This window comes from Podarcis bocagei, assembly GCF_964188305.1.
Source record: "Podarcis bocagei genome assembly, chromosome: 2".
Lineage (NCBI taxonomy): Eukaryota > Metazoa > Chordata > Lepidosauria > Squamata > Lacertidae > Podarcis > Podarcis bocagei.
The window spans coordinates 111,241,190-111,261,533 of NC_138126.1; the positions used below are offsets into that span (position 1 = coordinate 111,241,190).

The 20,344-nt window shown below is 45.2% G+C and overlaps 1 protein-coding gene across 5 annotated transcripts in view; it reads right to left on the reverse strand.

Annotated features, from left to right (window-relative positions):
- The window catches only part of RAB5B (RAB5B, member RAS oncogene family), a 29,603-nt gene extending 9,701 nt beyond the window's left edge, over positions 1–19,902 (reverse strand). The window contains exons 1-3 of one of the 5 annotated variants that reach the window (XM_081181572.1): positions 19,807–19,902; positions 8,299–8,413; positions 1,454–1,749 (exon numbers count right to left, since the gene is read on the reverse strand). In XM_081181572.1, the coding sequence (XP_081037698.1) occupies positions 1,454–1,616 (163 nt within the window). In that variant the 5' untranslated portion in view covers positions 1,617–1,749; positions 8,299–8,413; positions 19,807–19,902. Of the gene's footprint in view, positions 1–1,453; positions 1,753–8,298; positions 8,414–19,694 lie in introns of all 5 variants that reach the window. The other 4 variants (XM_081181571.1, XM_081181570.1, XM_081181569.1 and 1 more) reach the window with 4 other exon arrangements.
- Positions 19,903–20,344: the final 442 nt, after the last annotated feature.

Below are 20,344 nucleotides of genomic sequence, written 5' to 3' on the forward strand. Positions count from 1 at the left end.
GAAGGTAACTGGAATTAAACAGTGTATTAACTCAACAGCGGGGAACTGTGGGCCCATGGGCCTAATTAGGCCCACAAGGCCATTTGGGCAAACCATGCCCACCTGCCAATCACCTGACATCACATGATGTCTGACACAGGATAGTAAAGGGATTTTTCACCTCTAACCTAAGTACCAAAGCCCTAAAATCAGAGATAAGCCCTCTCTGAGAGCAAATAACAGAAGAGGTATTTTGTGCCTCACAAGGCTAAGATAAAGAGATAAAATCCCTCTGTCTTCTCTTTAGAGAGTCTCCCTAAATAGCACAAAAGGATCTTTCCAGTCACCTCCACCCCAGCGCTGGAGAGGGCTAGAAATGCTTGTGTCTTCCTGCCCATCGCATCAGAGTGTATGTATATGTGCCTGGAAGTATATGTGTGTGTGAAAGAGGGAAAGTGCACTGTGTACCTGGCACTTGTGTTTTTGACAATGGGGGGGGGGGATAGAAATCCTTGCACTTTCCCCCTGTGTGTGTGCGTGTGTGTGTGTGTTTGTTTGGCCTTGCCCACTTTTGTCCCAACAATCACTGAAACGTAGTACCCAGAAGGATGGGTAAGTTCCAATTTGGTCCTCAGGCTAAAACAGGTCTCTCCCTCCCCTCCCCCACTATTATTAAGTATATACTGTTTTAACTGTAACTATTGGGAGGGGTCACTGTATTTTAACAATATGGGTGCGAATTTATTTATTTTTTAAAGCAACCATTGCACTAGTATATTATGATTTAAAGGTAAAGGGACCCCTGACCATTAGGTCCAGTCATGGCTGACTCTGGGGTTGTGGCGCTCATCTTACTTTACTGGCCGAGGGAGCCAGCATACAGCTTCCGGGGTCATGTGGCCAGCATGACTAAGCCGCTTCTGGCGAACCAGAGCAGCACATGGAAACGCCGTTTGCCTTCCCATCAGAGCGGTACCTATTTATCTACTTGCACTTTGACGTGCTTTCTAGCTGCTAGGTTGGCAGGAGCAGGGACCGAGCAACGGGAGCTCACCCCGTCACAGGGATTCGAACTGCCGACCTTCTGATCGGCAAGCCCTAGGCTCTGTGGTTTAACCCACAGTGCCACCCGCGTCCCATATTATGATTTACTGATGCCTACTTGCTTGTTTAAGACCTCCACCCAAAAGAGCAACCAAACCATGATGCTAACAGCCTTTCAAAAAGCAGATTCAGCTGCTGGGGTCGGACTATCACCCTTACCATCTGCAGACTTCCAGAGGGCTACTGAAAGGTAAACAAGCACAGTAAGTGGCTACGCTTTGGGATGAAAGTGTCGGGAAGTGCACCCTATTTGAAAGTGGATGGCCTTGCCCGGGTGGAGTTTGTTATGCTGGAATCCAAAGGTGCTTTCCTAAAATTTAGGCTATCGATTTTCCTCCCAAGAAGAGATCCCCCCCCAAAAAAAACTCACCACCTATGGTGCTCTCCTGGTATTCGTGGAACTGTCCCTTGACAAAACGCAGCACCAGGCTGGACTTGCCTACTGCCGATTCGCCCAGTAGTACTAGCTTGAACTGACAGATCTTGCTGGCTTGCGACTGACCATTCGGCCTGGCAGCTCCTCTGCTGGTCATGGCCTGGATTCTAAGAGCAGCCTGTGCTCCAGCCAATGCAAAAAAACTACCAGCCACCGATCAGACTTTGTGAGTATAGGAGCTTTTGGCCTGGAACAGGTTGACAACTTCGTCCAACAGCTGTGAGCAACTCCTTCTGGGGAAAGAAACAGAAAAAAACAGATAGATGTGCTGTGCTGGACAGGTGAAAAACACTGAAGGCTTGGGATGTAGGCGCAATAAAGACAAGTGAAAGGTATTAAGTTGAATCGAGCAGTAAAACTAGCTTCAGTCAAAACCTGAGCAATTAACAACAAAAACATATTTGGTTCCCCAATTTGTGAAATGGGGGGGGGGGCAGCCCTGTCATTCAAGGGGGATGTGTAAGATAAGCATGGGCTTTCGAACCAGATGTCAGGATGGATATCCAACAATATTTAGCCCAGAATCAGCACAGTAACCTGATACCTGACTAGACAAGCCACAGACACACTCGATTCAGCAGGGAAAGAGTCAGATTCCTGGTTATCTGCATTGTAGCTAAACGCAGCATTTGGTGATTGTAATGTCAAAACACCAAGAACAAACTTCAGAGGAGACAAGCTGTTATTTTATTTTTTAAAAAATAAATCTCCTAGAGCAAACAAACACTCCAGAATTAGCCTTGGAGGGGAAAGAACTCCCATGTGCAGTGAAACGCTGTGATCCATGAGTCAGCAACTACTGCGGATGTCTTTCCTGCTCACATTCTTCAAGACGTCGCAAGCAGTTTCTGAACGGGATTTTTCTTCACATCACATGGCACCAAGAAGAGCCAGGGCTACAGGGACAACACCCCTGACCCGGCCCAGAACAGTATATTACAACAGTGCTTAACATCTCAATTACATCATGAGTTTGGACCAAGCTGTCAGTGAGATGCACATGCAGCTGTCGGAGGTTCACAAAGTATAACTGACCAGCTCAACGCTTTTCTTCAATGAAGTTTTTCTTCACACCACAGGCCTGCTTTACAGATTACAGTGGTACCTCGGGTTAAGTACTTAATTCGTTCCGGAGGTCCGTACTTAACCTGAAACTGTTCTTAACCTGAAGCACCACTTTAGCTAATGGGGCTTTCTGCTGCTGCTGCACCGCCGGAGCACAATTTCTGTTCTCATCCTGAAGCAAAGTTCTTAACCTGAAGCACTATTTCTGGGTTAGCGGAGTCTGTAACCTGAAGCGTATGTAACCTGAGGTACCACTGTATTCACTATTGGGGGGATAGATAAACATCACAAAAGATACCAGGGTGAAGATTTCAAATTCCTAGGCGATAAGGCAGTTACCAAGTCATGAACCCGAGCGTCTTTTGTCCCAAAGCTGGAAGATGTGTTTCATTTGCTTCCCAGCGCACAAATGGCCCTGTCCCCCACCATACATTTTCTGAAACAGATCGATTGGTAAGTTAGAAGTAAAAATGTGTGACACCACACAGACATTTGCTGGTAGCAAAGCAGACGGTACAGTCTATCTCCATGTTTGTTTACCACCTTAGATTTGGGTAGTATTTTGGATTTTTTAAAAAAGCAAGCTCATAATAGCTCACAGAATCCTTTATTTCAACATGGAGATGTAACTGGAAGCAAAATCCTAGCCACCCACCCTTAAAAATGAACTCCAATAAAGCATTAAGTTTCTGACAGGTAACAATTGAAATCATAACCCATGCAAAAAAAAGCCTCTCTCTAACACAAGCTTCTCTCAAGGCCAGCCACCTCTGACAAGCTTCTTGTGTGGGTTGACATTTTTATTTAAGCCAGTTTTGAGCAAGAATATAAAAGCTGAGGGCAGCAAGTTAATTCTCAGGAATCTTCAATCACCGCTGCATTACTAACCCCCGCTTAAAAAAATAACAACCCAGGAACTGCAGCATCTTCAGGGAAAGGCTGAAACATTTCCTAAAGCTTTCTAAACATCAAGTTTTGCTTCCTCTTTCTTAAAAGCAGAATTCTGGGCCACCCAAGGTCTGCATTCATTATCTTATTAAGCTAATTATGCATGAGCCTCTTGCTTATGGCAAACATCTCCTCCGCAATGAGCAGCAATTAAAAGCGGCAAATACCTAACTAACCAAAGCTTCCCATTCCATCTGAACAAGTCAGGATCTTAACTCAACTTCAAACTCAGCAACTTTAAATACAGCAAAATCCAAAACTTGGCTAGAAACGTCGTCTAGGATTCACCTAAGTGTTCCATGAGTCAAAAAATAAAATCAATTGTTATTCACACAATCCAAGGCTTCAAAATGGTTAAGACAAATTATCCAGAGAAGTCCCTCTGCACTATGCACCCAGATCAAATGTGGAACACAGTTAAAGCCAGCAGCACAGACTTTCACTGGTAGCAAAGCAAATAGTATGTATTTAGATCTAGTTTTGCTGAATCTGCTGAACATGGGAAAACGCTTCTTTCCTTTTCCAAGAACTCTCTTGTGAGAGTGAGAGTGAGAGAGTGCAGTTGAGCAATGACCTTGCAGACATCCTGCCCTGGGAAGAGAGCTCTGTGCACTTCGAAAGAAGCAGTTTGCACAGCTGCTCCCTGGCTGTTCGGGGAAGCTTGCTGAAGTGACACGCTGCCCTGTTTTATGCAGAGATCCTTCTCTGCCCACATGTATTTTCCAATATGCGCCCAGAAAACCAGAGAACCGCAGAGTTGGAAGGGACCCCCGAGGTTCATCTAGTCCAATCCTCTGCAATGCAGGAATTTCAACTATATCGTAATAGAATCATAGTCGCTTCCTCTGCTTCACTTTGCATATTTGTAAAGGAATCTCAAAAACTTCAAAAAGCAACAGCACAAGCCGTTTCCTATAAAAGGAAGCCAAACTCAGATATGTGCTCCCCCTGGAACTTCTGAGAGCTTGAGGAAGTAGGGTGCATGTAAACACTGGTGTTCGTATTGGCGATTATGTTTCCTTGAGCTGGCGTCGCTGAGCCAAAATGGAGGATGTGGCAACAGCAGTGAACAAACCATTTGGCATTTGGCATCCCTTTGTCTCTTGCATCTCCTGTTGACTCTGCTCACCCACCCACCATCTCTGCTTAGATTGCAAGCTCCTAAGGGCAGGGATCTATCTTTTGGGTATGCAAAGCTCCCTGTACCCTAATATCATCATCAAAATGCTGATCACTCTTCTATGCAATTTCCTTACTGTGAAAACTGTGGGTTGCACAACAGATATAAATTTTGTATATTGGAAATGGGGAAACATTGTATGCAATTTAATTTAATTTAATTAGCTTTATAACAACAACAACAACAAATTTTATCATGGTGATGAAGAAACGGCAGAAAATGTCCAGGATAAGGTGCTGCCTAGAACGTTTGACCAAACGCCCCTTTATAATGAGAGATCATGGGGAGAACACTACCTGTTCCCAAGCGTGTCCAGCAGTTTTTGCATGATAAACACATGAAGGTATGGTCTGAACCGTTTCCTACCCAAAGGATTGTACGGCACTGATATAGAAATGAAGATTAAAATTAAGGAGGGTGCAACTAGAGCCTTAAACCAAGCCGTTGACCTAAGTTTAGTATATTGCAAACTGTTGAGAACAGTCTCGCAGTACTATTTTTTGAGCTTGTCAGCAATATTAGGTTCCTTCGTGCAAATAAGAGTCCAGCTAAATAGAAACCTCTTTTGAACTTGATGTTTTGCTCCAAACAGGGCAAAATTATTGTTTCAGCAATCATAAAGATTGGTTTTCAGACCCTTGATCATCTTGGTTGCACACCTTCCAGCTTGTCAACATCCTATGATTCTATGGGCACTACTACTTGAGACAATCTGCAGCACAATCTCTTTCTCTTTTGGTAATTTATTTCCAACGAGGCTTCATGATTTCACAGTAAAAGGCATTTTAAGGGTGCACTACTCCCTGAGATGATTTTTACACCCCCCCAAAAGAAAAACCCCATTTCCGTTTGCAGGATAAATCCCAGTAATACACAGCAAAGGCATAACCATATTGGAAACACTTGTAGTGTGTTTTCTGTACATTGAAGTATTTTTCTGCTTACAAGGCCAGAGAGGATGAAGTGGGTGTTTGGCTCCTTACTTTAGGACACCTGGAGCACTTCTATGTTACATGATCAACCAAAGCAGAATACTTCATGTTGTAAGGTGATGAGTTTTTAAAACTTTGTTTCTGCCTAAAACAAAAAGGCATCTACACTCTACAATACCCTGCCCCAAAACTGATCAAGTGATAAAATGCTATCACTAGAAATATTTTTCAGCAAGCTTCTTAAAAGACACTGCCAAAGAAAGAGACACTAAAAAAGACCAAACTAGCCCACAAATCCATTTTGTGGACTTCCAAATGCTTTCCTTCATATATGCGGAATGCTTTAATCTTAATTTACACTGTTGCTCGTAAATATTTTGCAGCAGCTTATTTAGAAACCGGCATGCATTCTAGCAACAATTAAAGTGTTCAAGAGAACCTTAGAAGATAAAGAATAGGTTGACATCAGGAGATCTCCCCTACATAGTAAGAGTGCTTTTGGGAAGTAGTTTTCTTCATACCTTGTGTTTGAAGGGCACTCTCCTAAGCAGTTTAATCAAGCAACTTTAGAGGTGACCTGATTAAGGAGACGGCATGTGTAACAGGGGAAAAAGCACTGAGCTCTGAATAGAAAACTGGCAAAACAAGTATTTTCGGCGTAGCCTAATGTTGTAGGCAGGCACATTCCAGTCAGAAGTAAGGAGCAGACCAGAAGTGCGTTTATGAACAAGCCATTTGTGGAAAGAGAAAGTTTCTGAAAGCCAAATATGCATTTGTTGGCGGGTTAAATTACTGGGTTGGCAATGACATCTAGGGGTGTTCAGTTGTCCCAAGAAGTTTTACTATCAAGTATATTGTCACTTTGTTCACAAAACCCGTAAGCTCCTTTATGCAGTTCAATAAACATTCACCAGAACAAAGTCATCTTTCTCCAAACCTGTCAAAGGAAACTTTCTAGAGCTTCCTTTCTGCACAGAAGGAGTTTTAACACAGTGTCTAGCAGGGCATTATTGTCTTCTTTCCCTATAACAAGGAGCGCCAACTAGCCTCACTGCTAAGGTAGATAATGCTTGACACCATGGTAGAATGGAAGCATATTTAAGAAATCGGTAGTTGAGAATGATTGGCAAGGACCTGCAAGGACCGTATTTTTTGCTCCATAAGGCGCACCTACTTTTTTTTGGGGGGGGGGGAATTCAAGAAAAAAAAATGCAGTTCTTGGGGGCTTTTGGGGGAGGTGGGGGAAGTGAGAGAGCCTCACTCTATCCCTTCCCCCACCTCCCGCAAAAGCCAGGGTTAGCCGTGTGAAGCCTCCCCAGGGCAGCGGGATGAAGGCTCCCTGCTGCCCTGTAGAGGCTTCACGGGCTACCCCAGAGCTGCTCGACCCAAAGAGCAGGTCGGGGAGCAGCGGAAAGGCTGCATGCAGCTCCCCGGGGCTGGCAGTGGAGGAAGTGCGGCTTCCCCCCACTGCCAGCCCCACAAGCCTTTCTGCTGCTCCCTGACCTGCTCGTTGGGGAAAGCCACTGCCAGCCCCAAACTGCTTGTGGGGCTGGCGGTGGGGAAAGCCTGTCCGCTGCTCCCCGAGCTTGTGGGGCTGGCGGTGGGGAAAGCCTGTCCGCTGCTCCCCGAGCTTGTGGGGCTGGCGGTGGGGAAAGCCTGTCCGCTGCTCCCCGAGCTTGTGGGGCTGTTGAGGGAAGCCCCCCCCCCCCAGCGACCACACATTCGCTCCATAAGACGCACAGACATTTCCCCTTAGGTTTTAAGAGGGAAAAGGTGCGTCTTATGGAGCGAAAAATACAGTGTATAGCCTTGTCAGAATGTAGTAGATAGACTGGGGTGGATGGGAGTGAGTCCAAGCCCTCCCTCCAGCTCATGAAGTTCAACAGACTGCCTTAGCAAGTCATAATCTCATCTTCATCACCCACAGGATTGTGGTAAGGGAAAGATGGAAGAACATGAGCTGTGTTAGGATGACGGACTTAGACTGCCAGTCTGATCTGTCTCCAACACTGACCATGCCAGAAGCTCACAAGCAGTACATAAAGCCAGTTGTCCCTTGTTTGTTTAGTAGAATTTATAAACCACTTAATCCAAAACCCTACAAATAAAACATACAAATAAAATCAGCAACATTCAAAAACAAGTATGCATAACTAAACTTTTAAGTATATGACCATGAGTTTGGGAGGACAGGTGGAACACAAATACGCCACTAGTTCACTACAGTCACTCCTACGTATCATGCTAGGCTTGCCCAACATTGTTACAACCGACTTTATTCAGTGTGATATCAGAATCAAAGAAGAGAAAGAAAAATCGGTACATCTTAGCTTCCACCATAGGTTATCCAAATTTACAAGTAATGGTACCTGCATCCAGGATGGTACCATACAGCTTGGAATAAGGGGCATTTTAGAAGCTGGTTTCACACACTTCTGTGAACAGCTATCCACAAAAGTACTGGGCATGGACTCCAAGCCAGATTGCACCTGCCTGCTCTGGCAAGTAGAAGAATGAAACTGTTAACATGAGGCTCACGTAGGCTTTGAAGTTTGTTTGTGCTGCTAATCATCCAAATTCTAAAGGTGTGGAGACATAGGAAACTAGAAAGTCACTCTTAAAAAAGCATTTAAGGGTGGGTCCAATGATGTTACCTTTGCTAATCAAACAGGCTTAAAATCAAAGGGGAAGGCTTGATCTCTCTGAAGTCCTAGGTCAGTCTGGAGCAAGTGTTTCCAATTTCAAACTGCCGCCCTGAACTGTGAAAAGCTACATAGATAATGAATAAAAGTAAGAGTGAATGAAAAAGAATCATGCAGATTTCTCTCCTTCCTCTGAGTCAACAAAAGGAGCAGTTTAAATTTAGAAGGCCAAATTTTGAAATTAGCAGTTCTTTAGAGGAGAGGGGAACAGGATGGCCAAATATTAAGCTCTCTTGTACCTGGTGGGCCATTCTGACAACCTCGGACATCACTGAGATCTGTTTTTCCTTTACAGCAAACGTTGAGATCAAGATCCCAGTGGAGTTTGAAGTCATTGCTAACCAGCGCTGAATTCAACTCCCGCTTTTTGTGAGGGATTGGCTTTGCTTAGTAGCACCAACTGGAACCAATTCCAGCAGGGCTGGAATTTTGGCACCAAGTTTAAAAGGCACTGGAAACAAGCCCCACATGCCAATGACCCATTGGAAGTGCATTTTAAGGCCCTCAGTTGTGCCTCTGCTACCGCATATTTACATGCTCAACATCAGGTGGGTATGACATGGGGAAAATAACCTCAGAGGCCTAATTAGGACCCCTGCTGGGTCTAGTTAGGTCTGCAGACTGGAGATTTCTCCCTGCTGCTTTCGAAGATCATTTAGCTTGTCCTATGAAATGCAATGGTAGAATCAGAACTTTGTAGAATCAGAGACTTTGTTAAGACTCTACTTTAGCTAAGCAAAGATGCTCAATGTGTTTTACAGATCGAACCTCCCAAGTTCTCTCAAAAGCACACACACCCTGGCACTGAACGGTCCTTACTCTCCTACAATTGTGCACAGTCTTTCAGTTTTAGAATAATGTGACAGAGAGTCAAATAGGGCTGGGCGATGTTAGGTTTTCAATATCATGATGTATCGCCAGCAAAGCATGGCGGTTTGGCGATAAACCACAATGGGTGAAACAAGCTTAACTGGCCCCAGCTGGCAAGATGCTGGGAGAAACTGCCTAAGCTGTCACGGTGGGAGATGAGGCACTTTCAGCCAACGTCTGGCGAGCTGGGGACACTGCAGCTGGCCCCAGCCTGCTGCTCAGCTCTGGGGCGGAAAGGCACCTGCGCCAACTAAGCGATGCCCAATGTCCCAGTGAGCAGGAGTGGGATCAGGGCTGCTCAGCTAGGGAGCACGAAGCCTGCTTGCATGCAAGTACCCCTCAATGGAAAAGTGTGATGGAGCATGCACCTCCCCAGCTGAGCAGACCCGATCCAGCTTCTGCTCCCATGCAAGTGGAAGCAGGGATCTCTCAGCTGGGAAGCAGAGGCTTTGCGCTCCCCAGCTGAGCAGCCGCATCCCACTCCTATTTGTGTGCAAGCAGGAGAGGGGTCGGGGATCTCTCAGCTGGGAAATGGGGGCTTTGCGCTCCCCAGCTGAGAAGGCCTGATCCCGCTCCTACTCGCGTGCAAGCAGGAGTGGGCTTTGGGCTCTCTCAGCTAGGAAGTGGAAGCACTTTAACAGAGCCTCCCCCCTGGCACTGGCTTGTGCAAGCTGGTAGCGGGATGGGGGCTCCCTAAAACTGCTTGGCTGAGGCAAGGGCAGCAGCATGCTCCTCAGCCAAGACCACAATGGCAGTTTCACTCAGCAGTATATCACTGGTGAAACCACCATCACTTGACTGGAGGAAGAGGGACTCGGGAGCAGTGGCAGGTTCACCAGTGATATACCACTGAGTGAATATGTCATCGTGGTCTGTCCCTCGTACCAGACCTGGTGATATATCAATATACAGCGGTACCTCTACTTACGAACTTAATTCATTCCGGAGGTCCGTTCTTAACCTGAAACTGTTCTTAACTAGAGGCGTGCTTTCACTAATGGGGCCTCTTGCTGCCGCTGCGCCGCCGGCACACGATTTCCGTTCTCATCCTGGGGCAAAGTTCTCAACTCGAGGTAACTCTTCCAGGTTAGCGGAGTTTGTAACCTGAAGCGTTTGTAACTCAAGGTACCACTGTATTGCCCAGGTCTAGAGTCAAAGTCCACAGTTAGGTTAATCAAGTCAGAGCGGCTTTTTGGCGATTCTGAGAGCCCTAAGTGAAGGATCATGCATACCAACTCTCTGATTTCATTAGAAATTCTGAATAAAAATAACATCTAGAATCAAACCTTTCCAAACTCCAGGGGGAGCGTTTCAGTGATAGAGACTGAAAAACCACATCTAATCTATGACACTAGCCTATGCCAACCTATGCCGCAGAAGCCACATAAAACAGCCTTGCAAGTTAGCCCCCAAAGGTTACTAGCCTGCAAACAAAATCACCACCTATTATTTGCCAGCTCCTCTTAGGGGGCTACTAAAAAAAACTGCAGGCCAGAAACACAGAGCTTGGAGGCAGCAGCAGCAGCAGCAGCAGCAGAGAGCACCCCTGACTGGTTTCTTTGGTAGATATACAAGAGCTGGCTTTGCCTCCAGCAGGTCAAGTACAGAAACAGAGCAGGTTTCTGGTGGAGGAAAGCAATTTTCTTAGGGTAGCCCCAATGAAGCACTTATTAGTCTAGCTCTATCAATGTAGCTTTAGTGATGGAATCTGTCAACAACTTGACCTGCTACATGTCCTCTGTGAGTGCTTAACTGGCAAGCTGATCAACACAAATACTGTATTAGCTTGGTTCAATGTTTCTCAAGATTCTTCTGATCATCGTTTCTGGTATTTTCCTTGAAATCCAGTGCTAAAAACAACTGTTCAGGGTGCCTGGGACATCAGGTTTCTTATTGCAGTTGCATTTTCTTGTGCTTTTAAGCCTCCCTGAGCAATTTTTTGCCCCAAGAAGTTGGCATAGAACAGGTGTTTCCCAGATTTATGTACGCAGCTGAAGATTGATATGATGTCCACATGTTAGCTGCAGGAAATACCAGTGTTACCACAATTGCCCAAACAATTTCAGCACAATTGTTTTATATGCTCAGATAAGGTTACCCCTATTTTATATGATCTTATCCCAAATATATGAAACTTTCATAGAGGAGAGCAATTAAGTTAGGACAATATGTGTAGAGATCTGCCAAGCCAATCTGAACACTTTTCCCCTACACTGGAAGATATTTCATCATCAACTCATTTCAGAACCAAGGTTTGGGCACTGTGTGGGTGACAACACTCAAGTTCATAGAGTTTATTCCAAGTTTCTCTGTAATGCATCCAAAGTCTCACTGCTGCCTGCACATTCAGCCTGCCATTTCCTTCCGATTAATTTAGGGTTGCAAAAGAGTTGAGAATAGTTGCTCTTGCTCCAGTGAAGTTCCCCTATGAGCTGCATATTATTTATTAAGCAATCTCTGGGCAAACAACTCCTTGGGACAAAAACAGCCCATTTCTCCACTCAACAGATCATATAATTGTACAGTTGGAGGGGACCACGAGGGTCATCTGTATATACAAATAATTTTCTGTTAGTCCCTTAATATTACCAGGAACAGTTAGGGATAGATGGAATTAAGCACATAATGGGAACAAAAATGCTTAGAGGGTGAGGGAACGGATATCTGAACTACCTTAAACATTTATTGGTGCAGAGCAAGACAGGTGAGAACATCTAAGTAGCGCTGATTGACCAGATGGAGTAAGTGATCCAATAATAATTTATTATAATTGTGTTCCCCTCCTTGTTGAGAGCCAAGTCTGGTTTGCTGATACTTTTTGCAAGGGTCCTCAGAATGACCTCCACTTGGCTCTTTCTCTGTAATTCCCACTAAGGGTCTCAGAGAAGCCACAGTAGTTCTGAGCACATCTTACAATCTCTCTTTGGACTACAACTTTAATCTGTATTAACAGCCAAATGAGATAATAGTTGTATGCACCATGGTGTGTAATGAAGGATGATGCGTTAAGTACCTACATGACCAGTGCAGAGAACGCTCTGTTAGAGCCACCCACCTCTAATGCCCCCATGGCCACCAATTCATGTTCTTGCTCATATGGAAGGATAAACATGTAATAGTTGAAGTTAGTCAGTATGGTGTGATCAAGTGCTTAGCTACTAGGATGGCCACATACCAAATAATGAGTAGACAAGATACATAGGAAGCCAAAAGTCTCCACCAGCGTGAATGTACAAAAAGGTTCAGAGTCTGGAAGCTCTGAAAGATTCCCAAGACCCTTAGGGTTCTGATTTTTATTCTACTTTTCTATTAAAAAATTAATAATGTTAATTCTCTTCCAGCCCATACAACTTGCGGGAAGTTACAACTAAAAGCCCAGAGACCAGATCCCTCTCCCAACTACACTCTCTATTCTACAATCTAGTCGTTGCCAGTGAGTCCATATTTGCAAAGGTGACACAAACAAAGTTCATGCAACAGAATTTGGATTTTCCACACAGAACTTTAGTCTGGCAGAAATGCCACCCATGAAGGCTTGCCACTATAAATGACATGTGGTACTACTGCCTTGCTGCTAACTCTGTGAAGTGAAATCTGTGAAGATTTGCTGAATTCATCAGTTGCTACTGCAACTAATTTCTGCTTAAGCCACTTCTGGCCTGCCCAGGAGGTGGGGTTGCGGGCTTCACGCCCCCCCCCACCCCCACGTGAGCAGGGGCTGGTTTCAGCCCCCGCGAGAGCGGGGGAATCCCGGCTGCGTCTCCCCCCCCCAGCCAGCCAATCGGCTGGATGGGGGGCGTGGCCTGCCCTATTTAGGGCCGGCACAGAGGGGGCTCGCCCTCTTTTCGCCGGCTAGCCCCCACGTTTTCCCACCCTCCCTCCCTTTAGGTAGGCTTTAGGTAGGTCTCTGACTTTGCTATGGACTTCGGTCTGTCGCCGCAAGGGGCATGGTAGGAATTTTTCCCAATTGGCAATTTACAGCCATTTGGTTTTTCGCCTACATTGGTAAGAAGGGGTTAAGAGGATGTGGGGGGGGGAGGAACACCATCACCTCCCCCCAGTGAACGAAGGGTGGTCCGATAAAGGACTCCGGGGGGCGTGGCCCTGTCCGAAGCCTATGGAGGTGTGGGCCAAGGGCACGCCCCCCCCAGCGAGCTCCTAGTTGACGTGCCTCAGCAGGAGACTCCCCCACTATGGTGTTAACCCTTCCTGTGTCTCCAGCAAATGGGCTGGAGCCGGATAGTCGTTAGGACCAATGCCTAAGGCCAATGCCTCTCATACCTGAATTCAATAAAGTTGTGGCCTAATTCACCCATTTAACCTTAAATTATGGTGTCTTGTGTCTTTATTTATCCTGGTGGGGGGCGGGAACTCGCACGCAACTAGTATTTCCTGCAGCTTTCCAAATGTCTGGTGCTCCCAGGGCTGGAAACAAGCAAATATCAACAACTGAGGGACTTTGGTCTAAAGGAAAACCTTTACTCCTGGGTCTGAGTGCACACACTTAGCACAATAGTTGCAAATGGCTCTATTTGCATTGAATCTGCCTGTACCAATTCAAGGGCAAGCCTGGAAGAGGTGAGATTACATGTTTACCCCATCCCATTGTTCTAGGATGAAAGGAAAGTCTCTAAAGGAAGCTGAAGTTTGCCAGGGATATTGCATCAGGGTCAGGGAACAGGAGGCAGTAGGCAGTTGAGAAATAAAATATCCAGCCGAGATTCTCATGGCCAAGAGTTTGGTCCTTTCTGTTAGTTTACTTAGCTAGACTGTGGCACAAGTACTTAAAACAGAGAGGTTATTGCCTACCATTTTTGCAATATACCCCTTAGATTCAGATTTGGGATAATATCTATGATATCCTTATGCACCTAACATAACAAGACTCTCCAAAAAAGCTTTAAAATAATTAGGATTTTTCTTATGCAATTTACTCTACTTAAATACAGTAAATTTTCAAGTCTAGAAGTATGTTGTATTAGTATTTTCTCTCTTGAGAAAACTGGCAAAGTTCTGAAAAGTTAATGGTAGGCAGATATCAAAGTGAAAGCAAACCTGGGCCTCCTTTTCAAAATGCCTTCAATGCACAACCCATTGATGTAAGCAATGATCTCCCTCATTTAGTTATTTAGGGAAAAAACATATTTATATACCTTCAACTCATAAGATATCAAGGCAGAGTCAATATATACAACATGACACACCATAGAAGCAATACAAAATAATCATTAAAATGACTAATCAAGAAAGCATAAAGGCCTGTCAGTATAAAAAGGTCTTCAAGGAGCACCTTTGGAAGTCAATAGCAACAATGCCTTCCCAATTTGGCCTAGCAATAAATTTTCCAGGCCTTTGTAATACAAAGGCTAATCTTTTGTAATAGGTTCTATACAGAGTTGCCTATGAAGTTTGCAAGTGAGGGTAAAATGGAGCATCTCATCTTTTGAGAGGTGTGGACAGCGGTGAACACATTTTGCTCCACAGCTTGCAATGACTTCTCTCAGCTACAATTCAAAGTACAGTGGTACCTCGGGTTAAGTACTTAATTCGTTCCGGAGGTCCGTTCTTAACCTGAAGCACCACTTTAGCTAATGGGGCCTCCTGCTGCTGCTGCGCCACCGGAGCAGGATTTATGTTCTCATCCTGAAGCAAAGTTCTTAACCTGAAGCACTATTTCTGGGTTAGCAGAGTCTGTAACCTGAAGCGTATGTAACCTGAAGCGTATGTAACCCGAGGTAACACTGTACTAGTTCTGACAAAGCCCTAAGCAACTTAGGCCCCACATACCTTTCAGACATCTTTCCCTATGTCCCACTGCAATCTTAATCAAAGGATAACACCTGTTAACAGTATGATGTGTGTTCCATGACTGAATGAATGTCAAGGACACAAAACAGAAAACTACTCTATATTTTTGGAACTCCCTCCAAATGAAGCTCAAAGTCATGGCCTGAGAATATTTTGGAAGCAATGCTATATCCTTAGTTTTTGGATGGCCCATTTTGTGGCCAGGTTTAACCAAAGTTTAGAAAAGAGTTGAAATACCCCAGCAATTTTTTTGTAATGTTCCAACCTCCCAAATAAATGGCAGATGAGAACACAAGAAAGGAACAACATAAATGATTTTTCTTCACCAAGATCTAAGAAGAACTAGATGTTTCAAAACATTTAGTTGGGAGTTTCAGGGAGCTCTCCATTTCTTACTAATGAAACCTAATGTCCATTTGAATTTTTCAGACAGATTAAAGGCATAGCTGTTTAATGTGTCAAACAGCCAGGGAAACTACACATGCCTATATTAGCAAATATAGTAGTCACAAAAACTGTGCAGCTGGATCAGAGCAAAGGTCAACCTGCATTCTGTTCCAAAATTCAGACAGCCAAACACTCCTAGAAAGCTCCGAAGTATCATATGAAGCCAACACTCCCCTTGTTCTTTGATTAACACATACCTTGTCTGGGTATTTTTGCTTTAAACAACAGCTCTTGAGATTCCTTTTTGCCATCAGTGTTTATTTGCTGATTTGCTATTTTTGCTTATATACCACTCTTCCACCAAATGAGTTCAAAGCAGAACACAAATCTATGTTACACTCAACTTACCAAGCTCACCAATGCAATTAGGAGAGCAGGTATTTTTCCAAGATGAAAAGGGAAATCCTTCTAGTTTTCTCATATACTTTCTGGTCTCCAAACTATTCCATGTTTAAGACCACAGGAGTTCACAACCCTTTTATATAGTGGGGCTGCCCTTGAGACTGACCCAGAAACTCCAGCGGGTGCAGAATGCCGCGGCGAGACTCCTTATGGGGTCTTCGCTGCGAGATCACATTCACCCGGTACTATACCAGCTGCACTGGCTCCCGGTGGAGTACAGGATCAGGTTTAAGGTGCTGGTTTTAACCTTTAAAGCCCTATACGGCCTAGGACCCTCGTACCTACGGGACCGCCTCTCCTGGTATGCCCCACAGAGAAACCTACGGTCTGCAAATAATAACATCCTCAAGGTCCCAGGCCTCAGAGAGGTTAGGCTGGCCTCAACTAGAGCCAGGGCCTTCTTGGCTGCGGCTCCAATCTGGTGGAATGCTCTGTCACAAGAGACTAGGGCCCTGCGGGACCTGACATCTTTCCGCAGGGCCTGCAAGACAGAGTTGTTCCGCCAGGCCTTTGTTCAGGGCGCAGCCTGACTCCCTCCTCTGGCAACCTGCACTGAATTTTGCTTAATTGGTTGCCATCAATTTGATTTAATTAATTTTTATAATGAAATATTTTTAGATTGTGTGACTATTTTACTGTTTGATTATTTGATTGTTGTTAGCCGCCCTGAGCCCGGCTTCGGCTGGGGAGGGCGGGATATAAATAAAATTATTATTATTATTATTATTATTATTATTATTATTATTATTATTATTATTTTATATAGTGGGAAGGAGATGTGTGTGGCAAGTTGTTAAGTCACAGTCAAACCAGTGTTGGGGGATTTTCTAGAAAACAGATGATGCAAACATTCCTTGAACTGCTATATCCACCAGAAAAGAAGCCCAGAAGTTACTTTTTGTAGCAGTGTACAGTTATGGATGGTAGTAAGCAAAAGTAGGGGCAGATGCTAATGCTACTTTGCAAAAAAGAAACTGAACATTGAGGGGTGCAACTTCCCTGTTGAGAAAGTGAGTGCAAATACGGAGCATAAGCATCCAAATATGTTCTTCTTATAACACTTGTAGTGGAGGGAAAGGATGCAGCTAGAATGGTTAAAGTTGTTAAGATATACAGGGTTGTATCCAACTTTGTTTTGCTAAGAGCATACACATTGAAATTAAAGGACTTAAGTTACTCATGTCCGTTTCAATAGGTCCAGTCAAAGTATGATTAATGTTAGATCGAACCCATAATACTGGTAAAAGCCAATAAGCTTGTGAATTGCTACAATATGCAACTTCCAATAAAAATAGCAATTTGTTACTACAAGTAATTTTGATAATTTTCATCAAGATTTTGGAAGCTTATTCCCATTAGACTACTGTTATGAACCACTCTTTGTTTTTGTTTTTGATTATAATCAGTAATCAAGTCTTACTCATTTGGGGTATAGTGCTACAAGTACAGAAGTATTGCTCTCTTGAAAAAGATCTCTCAAACCAGGTATGATACTTAACCGATGCCAACTCCAAAGTCATTGAACATATACGGTGACCCCGTTGTGAACATATTTTAATGTTACTAAGTTGTCTTCTAACAAGCAAAGTTGTGTTACACTGATCAAGAAAAAAAGTAGGAAGAGGTAACTTCTTTCAGAGATTCAGTAGAAACTGTCCCATCAGTAAACAATAGAAGGCTTATCACTTGACATACTGCAGACTGAAGAAGAGACTCTAGGACAAGCCCACACTGGGTGACCTCATAACTCTCTGCAATCTAACTTTCATGATTCACATCCTTCCTTTTCTTTACAGCCCTACAAATGATCCAATATCAGATTCCACACATGTGATGTGATCAATTTTATTTGTCTGCAGCACAATGGCCATTACAAAACATGGAAATAATATAAGTACTGTACCTATATTCACACATTGGAAGCAAATCTACGGTAAATTACTGCTAAGACAAAAACCAGGGAAGCAGGGACGAAACATAGCACTAATAACAACACTAGCAATATGAGATCAACAACATCGAAATACTATTAATAATATCAAAGAATCCTATGGAAAACATGCCATGGGTGATAGTTCTTAAATAATCAGTATATAATGTCACATGTGAAAGTAGTCAATCACTTTATCTAAAGGTGCTGAGCACATGACTTTGTTTTTACAATTTCAGCTTAAACACCTGCAAATTTCCACCATATAAAAGACCCCCATTAAGCCTTATGGGTTGAGGACACATTAGCGTACTTCTAACTAGCTCTCTCTACTTTTCATACTGCATCAACAAGGAACCTATTTTTATTTCATTCTGTTCTCTGGGCAGTTTGCCTACCCCAATACATTTTTAATAAAGTCAAGCTGTAAGAAGCGATTATAAACCCCTTACAGTAGAGAAATATCTATGAATCCCTAATGTGCCTATCTCCTGAATATCCAGGGGATAATTACAAGGATTAGTAGAAGTATCACACATGCCTAACTAGAACCCTGAATTTAAACAGAATCAAAGACTCCCTGTGGATGCTAATCACACAATAGGTGGCTTTGCTTTGAAAAGCAACAATAATCAAATAACTTTGCCTCTCCCAGGTGACTACACCGAAGAAAATAATTCTGGATTAAGGAGCCCAAGGGAGGGAAAAAAGGAAACCAAGGTACTATAGGAAGGCAGAAATGCTCCAACACTGACAAAACACGATGGACTAAGGATAGCAGCTTCAACAGGTCAAGCAACTGTACTCAGGTCACATGACAACTAGCAAAAACTAGGGCAGCTGCAATTTCACAAGGTGGTGGTGCTACAAAAGTACCACCTTCATAATACAAGAAACAGGCTTGGAGACTTTGATATGGACACCCCACAAGCAGTGTAACCAGCTCAAGATTTCAAGAATAAAAGTGAGAGACCATGGAAGTGTGCAGCCTATGTTGCAGCGGCCGGCTATCAAAATAAAGACATGTAAAGTAAGCCCTGCCAATACTTTCAACACAAGGGTAGCCACAGTATCGAATTTACAGAAGACACAGCAATACACACAAAGGCTATTAAATGCACCCCAAGTATCAGCCAGTGCCCCCTTGACTTCCTAGCACAGGCCGGGCCCATCTAGGCTCTGCTCCACCACCCAGGGAAACAAGAAGCCGATTTACACAGAGTCACACCACTGGACCATCTGCCTCGACAATGACTAGCGGTGGCTCCCAGGGGTTACTCGGGAGAGGGCAGAGACTGAACCCTGGACCTTTGGCATTGCAAAGCCTACACTTTTCACCCGAGCAACCACCTTTGCTTCCACGTTTCAAAAAGGAGCCTGTCTAAATACCTCAGCCATGGCTAACCACCAACATTGATTCTATACTTGACAATTCCTATAACACCACCTACATTCAATAATAAAAAAGACACATTAAAAGCGCATTATTGGGGGACAAGATGCTCCTCTCTCCCCCCCTCCCCACACATACACCCCCTGATGGCCTCTGGAGATCCTCACCCTGTCGCCAGCCCCCAGAGTGAAGCAAGCGCGCCTCGCCATCCGACTGCCCAGGGTGCCAAGGCCCTTCCGCCTCCACCCCCCATCTCCATGCCTTCGCAGACTCAGCGGGACGGGTCGCCCACCCTTCGTGGCCAAAGGAGGGGGGGGAGGGAGAGGGCAGCCCTGCCGCCCCCCGACCAAGCCCCCCCCCCGGCCAGGGATCCTCCACTCGGCCTCTTCCCCGTTCCCTCAGCGCCCAGGCGCCCCGGAGAGGCACTTCGCCACCCCTTCCCACCCGAAGGGCCCGACTTCTCCCCACCCCACCCCCCGGGGGTAGCCAGGCAACCACCTCTCCGAGGGAACCCCAGGCAACCACGCTCCACTCGGCGAGGACACTCGCTCAGGTAACCCGGACAACCGTCAAGGCCCGAGCCTCTCGCCCCCCGCCCTCCTGTGGGTACCTGAGGCGGCTCCGACTCGGGGCCCCCCCTCTTCTCGGCCCCCGTCTGCCTTGCACACAAACAAACTAGCTCAACCGAACCCACCTCTGCGCCGGAAGGCAGGGCTTAGTCTGCGGGCCGAGCCAATCAGCGCCGGGCACCTGGGGACCGGTCACGCCCTCCCGGCCAATCGCGCCGCGCGAAACCGCACCCAGGCCCCGGCTGACTAATCGCGACCCGGCGAAGGGGAGGATGGGCAGTAAGCTCCCCCGCCAATGGCGTTAGAGGAGGCGGGCTGGCCAATTGCAAAGCAGCTGGCTTAGAGGAGGGGCGGGGTATCTCTCTAACAGACGAGGGAGAGAACCAGTAGGAAGGCCTGCGACTCAGGAGGTTTCATAAACAACAAATAAGGTGACCTGGAGGGGAGGAGCGCTCTGGCATCTCCAACCAGTTATAACCCGGGGCTTTAGTAGGCAGCGTCCAATCCGAGGGCTAGACATCCTCAGCGAGAAGCGGAGGATTGATTGACAAGCGCGTTGGCGGGCGTGGCCTCAACTTT